This window comes from Cryptomeria japonica, chromosome 10, assembly GCF_030272615.1.
Source record: "Cryptomeria japonica chromosome 10, Sugi_1.0, whole genome shotgun sequence".
In the NCBI taxonomy this organism is placed as follows: Eukaryota; Viridiplantae; Streptophyta; class Pinopsida; order Cupressales; family Cupressaceae; genus Cryptomeria; species Cryptomeria japonica.
The window spans coordinates 633,102,369-633,114,630 of record NC_081414.1 but is presented as its reverse complement, the minus strand read 5'-3'; the positions used below and the strand labels follow the sequence as shown (position 1 = coordinate 633,114,630).

The 12,262-nt window shown below is 36.3% G+C and overlaps 1 protein-coding gene across 8 annotated transcripts in view; it reads right to left on the bottom strand.

The window, feature by feature from the left end:
• LOC131036035 (ATP-dependent RNA helicase SUV3, mitochondrial) overlaps positions 1-12,262 on the bottom strand; it is a 242,567-nt gene that overhangs the window by 229,956 nt on the left and 349 nt on the right. For 4 of the 8 annotated variants that reach the window (XM_057967836.2, XM_057967834.2, XM_057967835.2 and 1 more), the window contains exon 2: positions 5,571-5,670. In XM_057967836.2, coding sequence (XP_057823819.2) covers positions 5,571-5,670 — 100 coding nt within the window. Of the gene's footprint in view, positions 1-5,570; positions 5,671-5,852; positions 5,975-12,262 lie in introns of all 8 variants that reach the window. The other 4 variants (XM_057967830.2, XM_057967833.2, XM_057967831.2 and 1 more) reach the window with 3 other exon arrangements.

The window sequence follows — 12,262 nt, the reverse complement described above, 5'->3', positions numbered from 1 at the left end:
TCTTCGGAATAGGCTAGCGGTCCCCAAAACAAACTAGAGCGGAAAAGGGGACATTACAATGCTCCTATTCCTGAGACCCTCCCAATTTAGATTGCACAGATGCCAACAATTTCCTACAATCCTTCTTCATATGGCCAAACTGACGATAGTAGTTACAATGTACACTTTTCTTCTTTGGAGATTGTTGATATTGACCTTGTCCCTTCTACTAGAAGGACTGAGCTTTACCCTTGTTCTTATCCAAAACTTCAGTTGTGAAGGCCTGATCAGGGGACAAACTAGCGTTGCTTCCAAACTGTTGCTTCCATCGATCCTGCTGAAGAAGCTTGTTACAGAGATCAAGAAACTTCAAATCAACACTAGTAGAAGTGATATTGAGCATATCAACGAAATGCTCGTAGGATCGGGGAAGGCTTTTCAACGTGATCACTACCATATCCTCTTCCACCATGGTTCGGCCTATAGCTTCCAACTGGTCACGGATGTCCTTGATCTTCGTAAGATGTGCTTGGATAGATGACTTCTCATCCATCATGATAGAAAACAGCATATTCTTCAAAAGAAAGCTCGACTCTTGTCGGACGTTTCATGAAGATCCTTCAAGAGATCCCAGATCTCTTTAGCTGTTTTACCTGAAGGCATCTAATAGAGGTGATCATCTGTGACTGACAGTTTGATAAGCATGATAGCCTCTCGATTCTTCACATCATGTTTGTCTTGATCATCACCTGTTGTTGTAGGACGAGATTCCTTGCCCAAAATAATCTGATCAAGGCACAATACTCATAAATGGTAAGCATGCGCTGTTTCCAGGTGTTGTAGTTGTGGTCGTTGAACTTCTAATCGTGATCCAACATGATGTTGGTCAAAGATGCCATCACGAAAACCGAGGTTGGACGAGGTCAACCGAGTGAAAGCAAGAGACAAAAGAATCTGATTAAAAAATCGAAATAGAAGCAGCTGCAAAATGAATCTGAAACCCTGGAGGGGAATTCTAGGCATGAATCCCAATGCACGAATTTTGAGGTTTGGGAGAAACCTAGAAACTAAAATTTTCTGCAAATTTAAAACTAAAATTCTCCTGAAAAATGTAATCAGAAAAATAATAATTGGCAGAAAATAATGTTTTTTTTTTTAAAAACAATTTTAAAAAAACTAAAAAAACCCTTATTCGGATTGACAAAGGCACTCAATTGATCCTGCCAAAAACCCACGACCAAAAAAAAATGCAGACTAGAAAACGCGGGTATGGAAACCCTCGAAAATCGTGGATAGACTACACAGTAGCACCGCCGAAAATCTGTCACAAACCCAGATCGCACGGAACAAATTGGAGGTCGCGAAAAGGGCACAAAATCACTTCGCGGGTTGTGAAAAACCCTACAGATGTCACACCAAAAAATCACGTAAAACTCGCCCATGAAACTCAGAAAAAAAAAACACGAAATAAACCCAGAAAATCGCGAAAAATCGCAATCACAGAGAAATCCACGTTGGCAAGGAGGAAAAAAACGTGGGTTTTTTTTAAATCTCGCGAAAATTGTTGAACAGGAGTGTTGCCATCACCAGAAAACACAAGATCGCGAAAAACACCGGTTTGAAAAAACGTAAAAATCACACCAAAAAAAACACCGAATGGAAACGCAACTTCTGCAGCAAAAACACAATTTTCCAGTTGCAAAAATCCCCACAACCTAGTAAAAATCCTACAAATAACACGAACCTTGCAAAAAAATTATGAATCCTCTAAAAAAAATTCTTCCAACAAACCCTAGCAGGCCAGACCTGCAAAAATTTCTTGGATCCAATTCGCCCAGAAAAAAACTTAAGAAAAATTTCACTAAAAAATTGCAATAAGAAATTATTTTAGAATTATAAATTTTCCAAAAATTTTAAAACCTGCTTTGATACCATGAAAAATTGATTGCTCAAATAATTAGATAATCTATTCAATGATATACAACCGTATATAGAGAGATTACAAGACGACATTCTAAATTAAGAACAAGTCGTTAAGTGCAAACTAAAAAGCTAAATAAAGCTTAAAAAGCTAACTATGCATCTTTAATAAAGAAGCAATAGTTTCACTTAACGCACCAAAACAAGCTAAATAAGTCGACTAAAAAGCTAAATAGCTAAATAAGTCGACAACTAAGATGACCACTAAGAATAGAAGATGACCATTATAGAATAGATATTAATATTATTTTAACATATTAATACACTCTTGGCATAGTTTTGACAAATATTCTTGGTGCGGATTTTATGCATATCTTGGTGTGAGACACTATTTGCAATGGCATAGATTTATGGCTTGGGTCTGATAGTCTTAACCGCTCAATCACTTGGCTTAGCGTGGGTATTGCTAGTTGTGGCTTGGTAAATTGATTATCTTGGCCGTAATATCACTTGTCCTTGTGTGGGAATTCCTATTTGGGCAGTGCTTCTATTTATCTCTTGGTGTGACTCCTCTCTTATTGTTAAAACTTGAAAGTTTCCTTTCATCTAGTGTAAGACCTTTGGTGAGTCAATTTAAGCTGCTGCTGAGCTGCGTCTTGATTAAAGGTATCGATTGGAATTTGAAGCTTTTAAAAACTCACAAAAGACAAACAAGGGGTGATGTGGCTAGTCAGTGAGCCTAGTCAGTGTTATCAGGCTCCTTCATTTTTGTCACTACATACAAATAAGGGGCAGGCTTATGAAGTGAATTGAAGCTTTGAAGAATTACCAAAAAAATATAGCATGGCAGCATAAAGGGAGTCAGGTGTTTAAATCCCAAAAAAGAATATAGTGCACATGAAGACAAAAAGGAAAGGAAATCGAATAGGGGAGATTAAGCAGGGTGTGGCAAGGAATGAAAGACAAAGTTTAGAATACATGGAGACAAGATTCGCTAGAAAAGACAAAAAAGGACTCAGTATATAAGCTAGTTCAAACCTCCAAATATCTCTGTTTGCTGACAGTGCAGTGTTCAGACCTGTGCAAAGAGTTTCAGACTTTTTGAGTGGGGTGTGGGATTGCTGATCTTCATCAAAGTGTTCCTCATTTAGCTTGCCGAGAAATTCTTATTTTGGTTGCTGTTGAACATTGAGCAGCTGTTCAGATTATTGTTTCCTTTCAGATTTATGCAATCATGGTATTATTTATCTCAGAATTATGAAAAGGTCAGAAATATTCACCCTTGCTCTGTAATCTTTCCAGATTAATGAAATATATGAATTCAGTTGTATGAGTTGAGCTTTTCCTTTGTTTGTGTCGTGCCCCTGCCATGACAACAAATGCTTGGACCATTCTTAGTAAAAAAAAATTGTCTTGCTTCAAAGACTTCACAATTTTCTGAAATCTAAATTGAACCCAAACAAATAGCAAAGAAAAAGTGATCGATCTGAACACACATTGATATAAAGGTTGGTGTATACACAGTGGTTGCTATAAGGCCCATACACGGATGATATTATTTATGATTGAGGAGTAATTTCATTAAGGCAGCGATCTTTTACAACATCAATTTATTAAGAAACAAAGGACAGTGTGAAAAGGAACCACTCTTAAAAAGGGCTATGACCGTAGGAAGGGAAATAACCCTTCTTTACTAATCGAAGGCTATAAAAAGGAGAACTCCATTTGACGGAAGACATCAAGGAAGATCGAACAAGATCAGAAATCATTATCTAATCTGCAGTCAGCGAATAAGAACAGAAGTCAGCAGTCATCAAAAAAATCTGCAAATAACTTGTTCTCTACAAGTATTTTGGTATGCATTGTAATGATAGTATATTTAATATATAATCTCTCATATATTTTGGATATAGGCAAGAATAGGAAATGCTATTCAAAATAGATTCCTAACCTATTCATTAAATTACTTATTCTCCCACAAACAATCACATGTGGGTTAGGAAGGAAATGCATTTGGGGTGAGCAAATACAGGTTCCCCCTCTAAGTAGCCCACCCCAAGTTGGATGGACTAAGAGGTCCTGCCACTTGTGGACCAAGAAGTCGAGTTGTCTTAGTTGGATGCTCTGTGCTCTTGGGCTTAGTTGTGGCGAATGGTTCCAAGAGCCCTTTTGTATTGCCCTCTCCTATTCCCACCGATGGTTGATTGTGGGAAGTGAAAGGAACAATCATGTATGGGTTAAGGAGACATGTTTGAGAAAGCCAATACGAGTTCCCCTTCTAAGTAGCCCACCCCAAGCTTCAATGGACTAGGGGTCCTGCCACTTGTGGGCCAAGGGGTTGAGTTGTCTTAGTGAGATGCTCCAAGCCATTGGGCTTAGATGCAGTGAATGGTTCCGGGCACTCAATCGTGCTTCTTCACTAATCCTTATTATTGTTGATTCTTGGAATTAAATCCCAGCGCATGATGTTATTCAACTTAAAATACTTGTTCAAATTGATTATAAATAATATTTAATGCGATTGTTTATATATTAAATTTCTTGTATATATTAATGATCCCTAACCCTCATAGAAGAAATTAATATTACAAATTACATTTTTAAACGTTGACTAACATGATTGCAGGACCTAAACCAGGATTAAACTTGCTAAAGACATTTTAATTGATAAAGTTATAATTCTAACTATATTACATCTCTTGTTTTTAACTTAACTTGTGATTTTAGGGCAAGATTGAGGATCATCCCAAAAGGGAACATTAAAGTTTGAGCAAAGTGTCAGTCAAGTTTTCAAAGGATTGTGATTAAAGTTTAATTGCAAATCATTCACCAAACACACAAACAAACATCATCATTTGCAAACTGAAATGAGTCACACGAGAGAACAAGCATAACTGTTTGACAAAATAACTCAGAGAAGAAAAGGCAAAAAAAATAGTAGCAAACTAGGCTGCATATTACACACATAGAGCTAGACACCAATGTTTGATACTCCTTTAGAGAGACCATAGCATGATTGATAACCCTTTAATATGCGAAAGGTATTAAATCAAGACCATCTTCATACAATATTCAGTACACAAACCTATGGCTACAACTATATGGCATTTGGGCTTTCTCTCCCAAATTGACCCGGAGTTTCCTTGAAAAAAAACTTTAGGGAGTCCATTTCTGTTTAGGCTTTGGTATCTTGGATCAAACAAGGTGTCCCTCTAGATGCTTGCTCGAAATATATCCTATTTGACTAAGACAAATTGTTTTATAAATTGTTGGCATTACATTTCACTTTGATAATGATGCCAATTTGATGATCTCATGTTATACTTCAGTAATGCACTTGAGATTTGCTTGATTTAATTCCAATTGATTAGATGACCAGATGGGCCAACTTGATATACACATTATTGAAGATTGATGTTTTGCATGGATCATGTGATTAAGTACATGGATTATAATTTTTGCATTTATCAAATTGTGGCACTCCATTGAGCTGGTGACTCTTTGATGAGCATCATGTTGATGATGTACAGAGGGCAGGGATCTTAGGAACAAGGAGTTTTACACCAATCTTGGCCTCTCAACAAGATAAAGCTCCAGAAATTATGACAAAGTTTCAAATTGAGAAATTTACTGACATAATAACTACGAAAACCATTTATATTAATACTTACGTTAAGTCTGTTAGATCAAATTTCCCTTTATGATAAAACCTGCTCAATAACACAGGATGGAGACAAACCCTCCAAACGCAGCTTGTTCGCAGTTCATGTCCTGAATAAGGCCACAAACAGTCAGTAACAACTAGCAAATAAAAGTTTGATGCAAATAAAAGTTTGATGCATATGAGAAATAAAAATATTAGAACATCTAGCTTAAGCAGAGTGCATAAATAACAAAACATGCAATTACTGTAACGATAATGAAGAAAACATTGCCATCAAACAAACACTTACAGTGCAAATAAATTTCAAATCCATCACTGATAGCATTATGAGTGTAATAACTTCCAATAGAGATAGAAAGCATACATGTAGGTTTCCCCCTTCTGTTCCTTAAGCTTCTAATAACTACACATCTGTTTTTTCACAGATAAAATAATCTCACTTATAATGCAATCATTTAGACGTATTGAAAAAAAAAAAGATTTACTTCTAAACAAACTGATTATATCTGTAGAGGGCCAAGGGAATGTTCCATTTTCAATGAAATACAACAATTCAAGTTCAGTGTCATGAAAGCTTTGTTGAAGCGGACAAGACAATTTCTCATACCAGCTATGTGACTAAGGAATTCTGTTCCACTCTGTAATTGGGGGCTATGAAAGTCATTGGAATGTATCATCTATATCAAATTTCTGTTTGTATAGTGAACCTTGATGCGGATACATCCCTGACAAGACAACTTCATTTTGTATGTTTGAGACCATTCTATGGTCTCACGAGGGTGACACCATGTTGAAGACTGCTTAGTGAATTTTGAGAGAAGCATATTGAAAATAATCTTATGATGAGCATCTTGAAGGTCATTTAATGGTCACTATGAACATTAACCTAGGACTTGCAAAGCTTGTAACTTGGCCATATTGTCATGTACCCATCTTTGACCCAGAAAGGTAACAAACAAAGAACAATTGGGGGATGTGCTTAATATGTATACTTAATATATGAAGCCCGATAATGTTCTTATGCAGAATTGTCATGCCCCGTCAAACTGAGATCAGGGGCCTTGTAACCTGTTTGGTTAAAAGGTTCTTTTTTAATAGAAAATCAATAATAAAATTCTGTATTTTTTCTGAGACGGCATCTGGGACCCACCAGATTGCTTCAGCTTGTAAGAAATTGTTCACCAAAAAAATATTTAATAAAAACCTTAAAACTTATCCCATTTCTCCTTAGGTGATACGATTATAAGACCATATCTTCAGCAGACAACCCACAGAGGATGTCAGAGAAGTGTCAGATTTGGTTCCCTTAAATTTGCAAGGGGCAATATGATGTTACGTCAGAAGACAAGGAATTGCTATAGGTTGATTATCAATATCGCTGTTCAAAGAAGAAACATGATTTATATTTGTTAAGTAACTAAATAACAAACTAAATCATAATGAAGAGGCATGAATCAGTTAATTATTGAAAGGATGGGAAAGTAAGACACAACTTTTCACATCATCTCTCATCGTGGATACTTAATGGAGATCGCAAGTTCTACCCAAGGCATGAAGAGGGGAATTAAGAAGATGCTACACAAGATGTATATGTAAAATACATAATCAGATTTAATTATTCTGTTGGACTCAAGCAGAACTCAGAAAACATATAATATTGATTCAAAAGCATTTATAATTATCTAGCGATGTGGAAGCAGACTATAAAGGAACGGAATCAGAGTATACAGATAAAGACAGCTATTGGAATAAGAAGACAAAGCAGCAATTGAAGTCTTTAGAATGCGGCGATTACTTTAATAAAGAAAAGACAAAGGCACAAAAGACAAAAGCCATATAAGACAAAATTGTCTTATCTATAAATAAGAATGAAAAGCTGCGACTATAAGACTATTAAAGGCTGCGATAAAGACTAATAAAAGGCAGCAATTAATTAACAAAAGGTCGCTACTCTTGGGAGAATCATGTTCAAGGAAAGGTGCAAGGGATATAAAGCAAAGTGATTTGGACATAAATCATTGAATGTCTTTTACAAAAAGTTCCTTGTGAAAAATATATGCAGATTCAATCAGATCCTAAAAGCAGAAACAGAACTGTTATTAAGTTACAGGCAGTAACATCCTTGTTCTTGGTGATATGCATGGGGATGTGCTTAATATGTATGATTGATATATGAAGCCTGATAATGTTCTTATGCAGAATTTAATAGTAATATTAATATAGACTGCAACATGTATGACAGTCATAATTTCTTATACATTTGTAATACTTAAAAGACCAACTTATTAAACAGTTTAGTCCTTGATCTTTTGCTAATGCCTTCATGAGGATAGGTTGGTTTGTGTAGGAAAAGGCGGAGTAATTTGGTCACTAGATGGGTGAATCCCAAGATGGGTAAGGACATATGTTTTTGAAGCCTTGAGGGAGAGTCTCGAGATGGGCATAAACATATGTTCCTAAGAAACCTTGATGGAACCCGCTCGTAGACGTTTCCAAGTGCCCTAGCACAGCAATTCCACCATCTTCCGTAGAGTTAGGGAAGAAGTGAGGGCAAACCTGATATTTAATTAGTTATTTATTGCATTATATATACTTCTAATCTCAATAACCTAATTTAAGACATATTAATGTTAAATGATGTAACTATGGGGAAACAGGTAGCATTCCAATAGGGGACATTACAATTGGTATCAGAGCTTTGATCCTGCCATCCTGCAGGGTAAACACGAACCAATGAATCATTCTAGTCAATAAGAAGGAAACTAACAATACATGTATTTGTGTGTATGCTTTGTGTTTGCATATATCCATGTGTATGCTCCGTGTTTGGTTCATGCCTGTTTATTCCATGTGAGTTTGCAAAACCATTTCATATTGGAAGTCATGTTGAACACTCCATGATCATCTTGGGTGGGGCGGACAGCAATGTCCCCACTTTAAAATAGAATTTAATAACTACGAAACCCGGGGACGCGTCCCCTACCTGAAAACCCCCGTCCCAGTCCAGGGGACGTTTCGGGGACTTGGGGACGGCCAGGGGATGTCCCCACCCGTCCCCAAATTGTCAGAATTTTGAGGGGACGTCCCTGGGACGGCTGGGGACAGATTGGGGACGGTTGGGGACGGCTGGGGACAGTTGGGGACGGCTGGGGACGTCCCCCACATCTAGAGCTAGGGAAAAAAAATTTTAAAAAAAGTCGTATTTTCAATTTTTTTTTTAATTTTTCTAACATGGGCCCTCTATATTGAAAAAATTTAAAAAACGACTATCAATTTTTTTATTATTGAATTTGAATAGTTATGAAATCAAAATACGACTATCTATATTTTACTATTTTTCTAACATGGGCCCTCTATCAAAAATTAAAAGGCAACATTAAATTTATTAATTCATATCAAATATTTATAATTTTAAATTAATTCATATTATAAATTTTAAAATTTATAAATAGAAAATAAATTAAATAATAAAATATTATATAATAAATATTATACTTTGCTTTTTAGTATTTACTTAGTACTATTTTGATTTCCATATCGCAATTGACAATGAAACAATATGGCAGCAGTGTGGCCTTTGGGCATTTTGTATGTTATTTCTTTAATATCTATTATGATATGCATATTGACAATGTGAATGAATTGAAATTCTGAATTATGAGTGCATATTGAGTATTGAGTCTATTGATAATGTTGTATGTTCGATGCTTGCATTCTAAAATGTTTTCATAGTATCATACACATGCTATATCCATGTTTTCATATGAATATAATGTATAGATGCACTTTATCCATGTTTTCATATGAACATTTAGAATTTTCCTATATATTTTAAATTTTCCCTATATTTTATATAGCCGTCCCCTTTGCCGTCCCCCCCGTCTCCAAATTTGGCAAAAAAAATTGCCGTCCCGGAAACTCGTCCCCCTGTCCCCCCGTCCCCTCGTCCCGGAAACTTGGGGTAACGTAGTACTATTAATAATAAATAATAATAATAAAATTGAAATATAAAAGAATATAATTAAATATTATTTAAATAAATAAGTTAATGAATGGTCAAAAGACATAAAATGAAAAGTTGTGACTCCCTCTAACATGAGATATAAAAGGGAGAAGAGAACCTCATTTGAGAGGGGATAATTGGGGAATCAAAAGTGTAGACCTGATTTAAATAAGAAGTGCCGATCTGATTGTGAAAGGTTGTGTCCCTTTCAAAGGGCAGAAATAATGAATAGTGGCACCCTTTCAAAGGGTGCTAATGGTGAAAGGGAGTATCTCTTGCCAAAGGGCATACATGATGAAGAGGTGCGACCTCTCCCTCACATTGAGAGATATAAAGAAAAGGAATCAGAATCCTCCAGTGATATCACCATTGATCAAATCAGATAGAACTGTTATTAAGTTACAGGCAGTAACATCCTTGTTCTTGGTGATATGCATGGGGATGTGCTTAATATGTATGCTTAATATATGAAGCCTGATAATGTTCTTATGCAAAATTTAATAGTAATATTAATATAAACTGCAATATGTATGACAGTCCTACTTAATTTCTTATACATTCATAATACTTAAAAGACCAACATATTAAACGGTTTAGTCCTTAATCTTTTGCTAATGCCTTCGTGAGGATAGGTTGGTTTGTGTAGGAAAAGGCGGAATAATTCAGTCACTAAATGGGTGAATCCCAAGATGGGTAAGGACATATGTTTTTAAAGCCTTGAGGGAGAGTCCAGAGATGGGCATAAACATATGTTCCTAAGAAACCTTGAGAGAGCCCGCTCGTAGACTGTTTCCAAGCGCCCTAGCACAGTAATTCCACCATCTTCCATAGAGTTAGGGAAGAAGTGAGGGCAAGCCCTAAATTTAATTAGTTATTTATTGCATTATATATACTTCTAATCTCATTAACCTAATTTAAGACATAATGATGTTAAATGATGTATGTAACTATTGGGAAACAAGTAGCATTCCAATAGGGGACATTACAGGCAACATAAGAAGACGAGCCCATTACACGGAAATGGATAGGGAAAGGGGACCTGGCAAAACGTCTTCTTCAAATCAGCAAGTTGCGACCTCAAACAAGTGTTAAAGTAATGGAAAAAGGTAAGAGAACTGTCACTTGTATCTACAAAGATGGTAAGAAACATTGCAACCATTATGATCTAGATACACAATCCAATTTATAATGTTGGAAATTGCAACTAGAAATGCACTACAAGAATCTTAAAATGGTTTGATCAAAGAAGACTTGAAAACCATGGTAGAGGGCAGATTGACTGGAAGCCATTAAAATGTGGCATTCAACAATATTTCCTGCAATTCAATTAGGGGAAGTATGTTTAAGTACCAGTCCTTAAGATAAGGATGAATTACCCAAGCTCTTCCATATCAAAATCCAATAAACAGGACAAAGATGGATAAACTAACTTATTCATGTTCTCAAGCAAATCTGTTTTCCCAAACGTTAGTAGAGCAGCATACATTAGAGATATATGATCACCCTCGTCCATATTATTTGGGATGGGTGAAGCAAAGGGCAGAGATTAATATAACTGAACATTGCAAGCTAAATTAATCATATTATCGTCCATCGCGTTTCTTAATGGTGTGGTGTTTGGCAGTAACTATTTGAAATATGTATCCTGAATCAATTGCATTTTAGGCTCTTTTATTTTAAATGTTACAAGACTTAGAATTTAGACTGCTGCAGCACTTTCCATCACAAGTTTTCAGATTCGCTGCTGCCCGACAAAGCAAAATGTCATGGCCATCTTGGTGGCAAGGTGGTTTTTGTATCCGGACGATCTTTGTGATATGAGCCTGTAGTTTTTTAAAAAGTTCTGACAACTTGTGGGGTGAAACGTTTGTGATTGACCAAACGCTGTAGGAGCAACATTGCTATGAGAAGCATGCGTGGGACTGTCTGCTGATATTCTCTCTGCTGCCATGCCACCAGAGCTGCCTAATCAGGATTAGGTTTGTTTTGCTCCTCAGTTTTTTCTAAAGCTCCCAGGAATACTTTTGCCATAATGGCAATTCCTGCAAAGGATGTGTCTGCAACAGCATGCAATCGGCCACACAGACAGTGGTTCATGGAGAGATGTGGTGGCTAGGGCTTCTTCAAATAAAAACTCTATATTCAACTGCTTCACAGGCTGTAATTCTAAGGATTTCGGTGGGAACACTGAGGCTGAGTCAGGCAATATTGGCAACATTTCGGGCAAGGGCTCCTCTTCTAGTTTCCAAAAATCTTAACACATTCCTGAAATTATTATGAACTCGGAGGCAACAAAGCATGAAGAATGTCTGTTACACCACGCAGTATCTGCAAATTCACCAATTTACGGCCTACACTATCCGAACTCCATGAATGGATTCCTAAGAAATGTTAACAGTTCCTACACAAGGAAATTTATATTTCTCTCTATGCCCATGGTTTTTCTGTTCTTGAGTTTGACTCTATACTTGATAAAGAGCTTATCTTGAAGCCTTGGTCCGTGGGAGTTAAAGCAAAATATTCTTTCTATTAAGCTTTTGTTGAGAATTATATCGATTACAAGACAAACATGTCAACTGGAGCTATAAGCCACCTTATTGCTTCACCTTCTTACTATTATCCTTTTCTATCTTAAACACAACCACTTGCAAATTTGAAGTTCGTTCCTGTTGCATTCTAGGATTCTCCATATATAC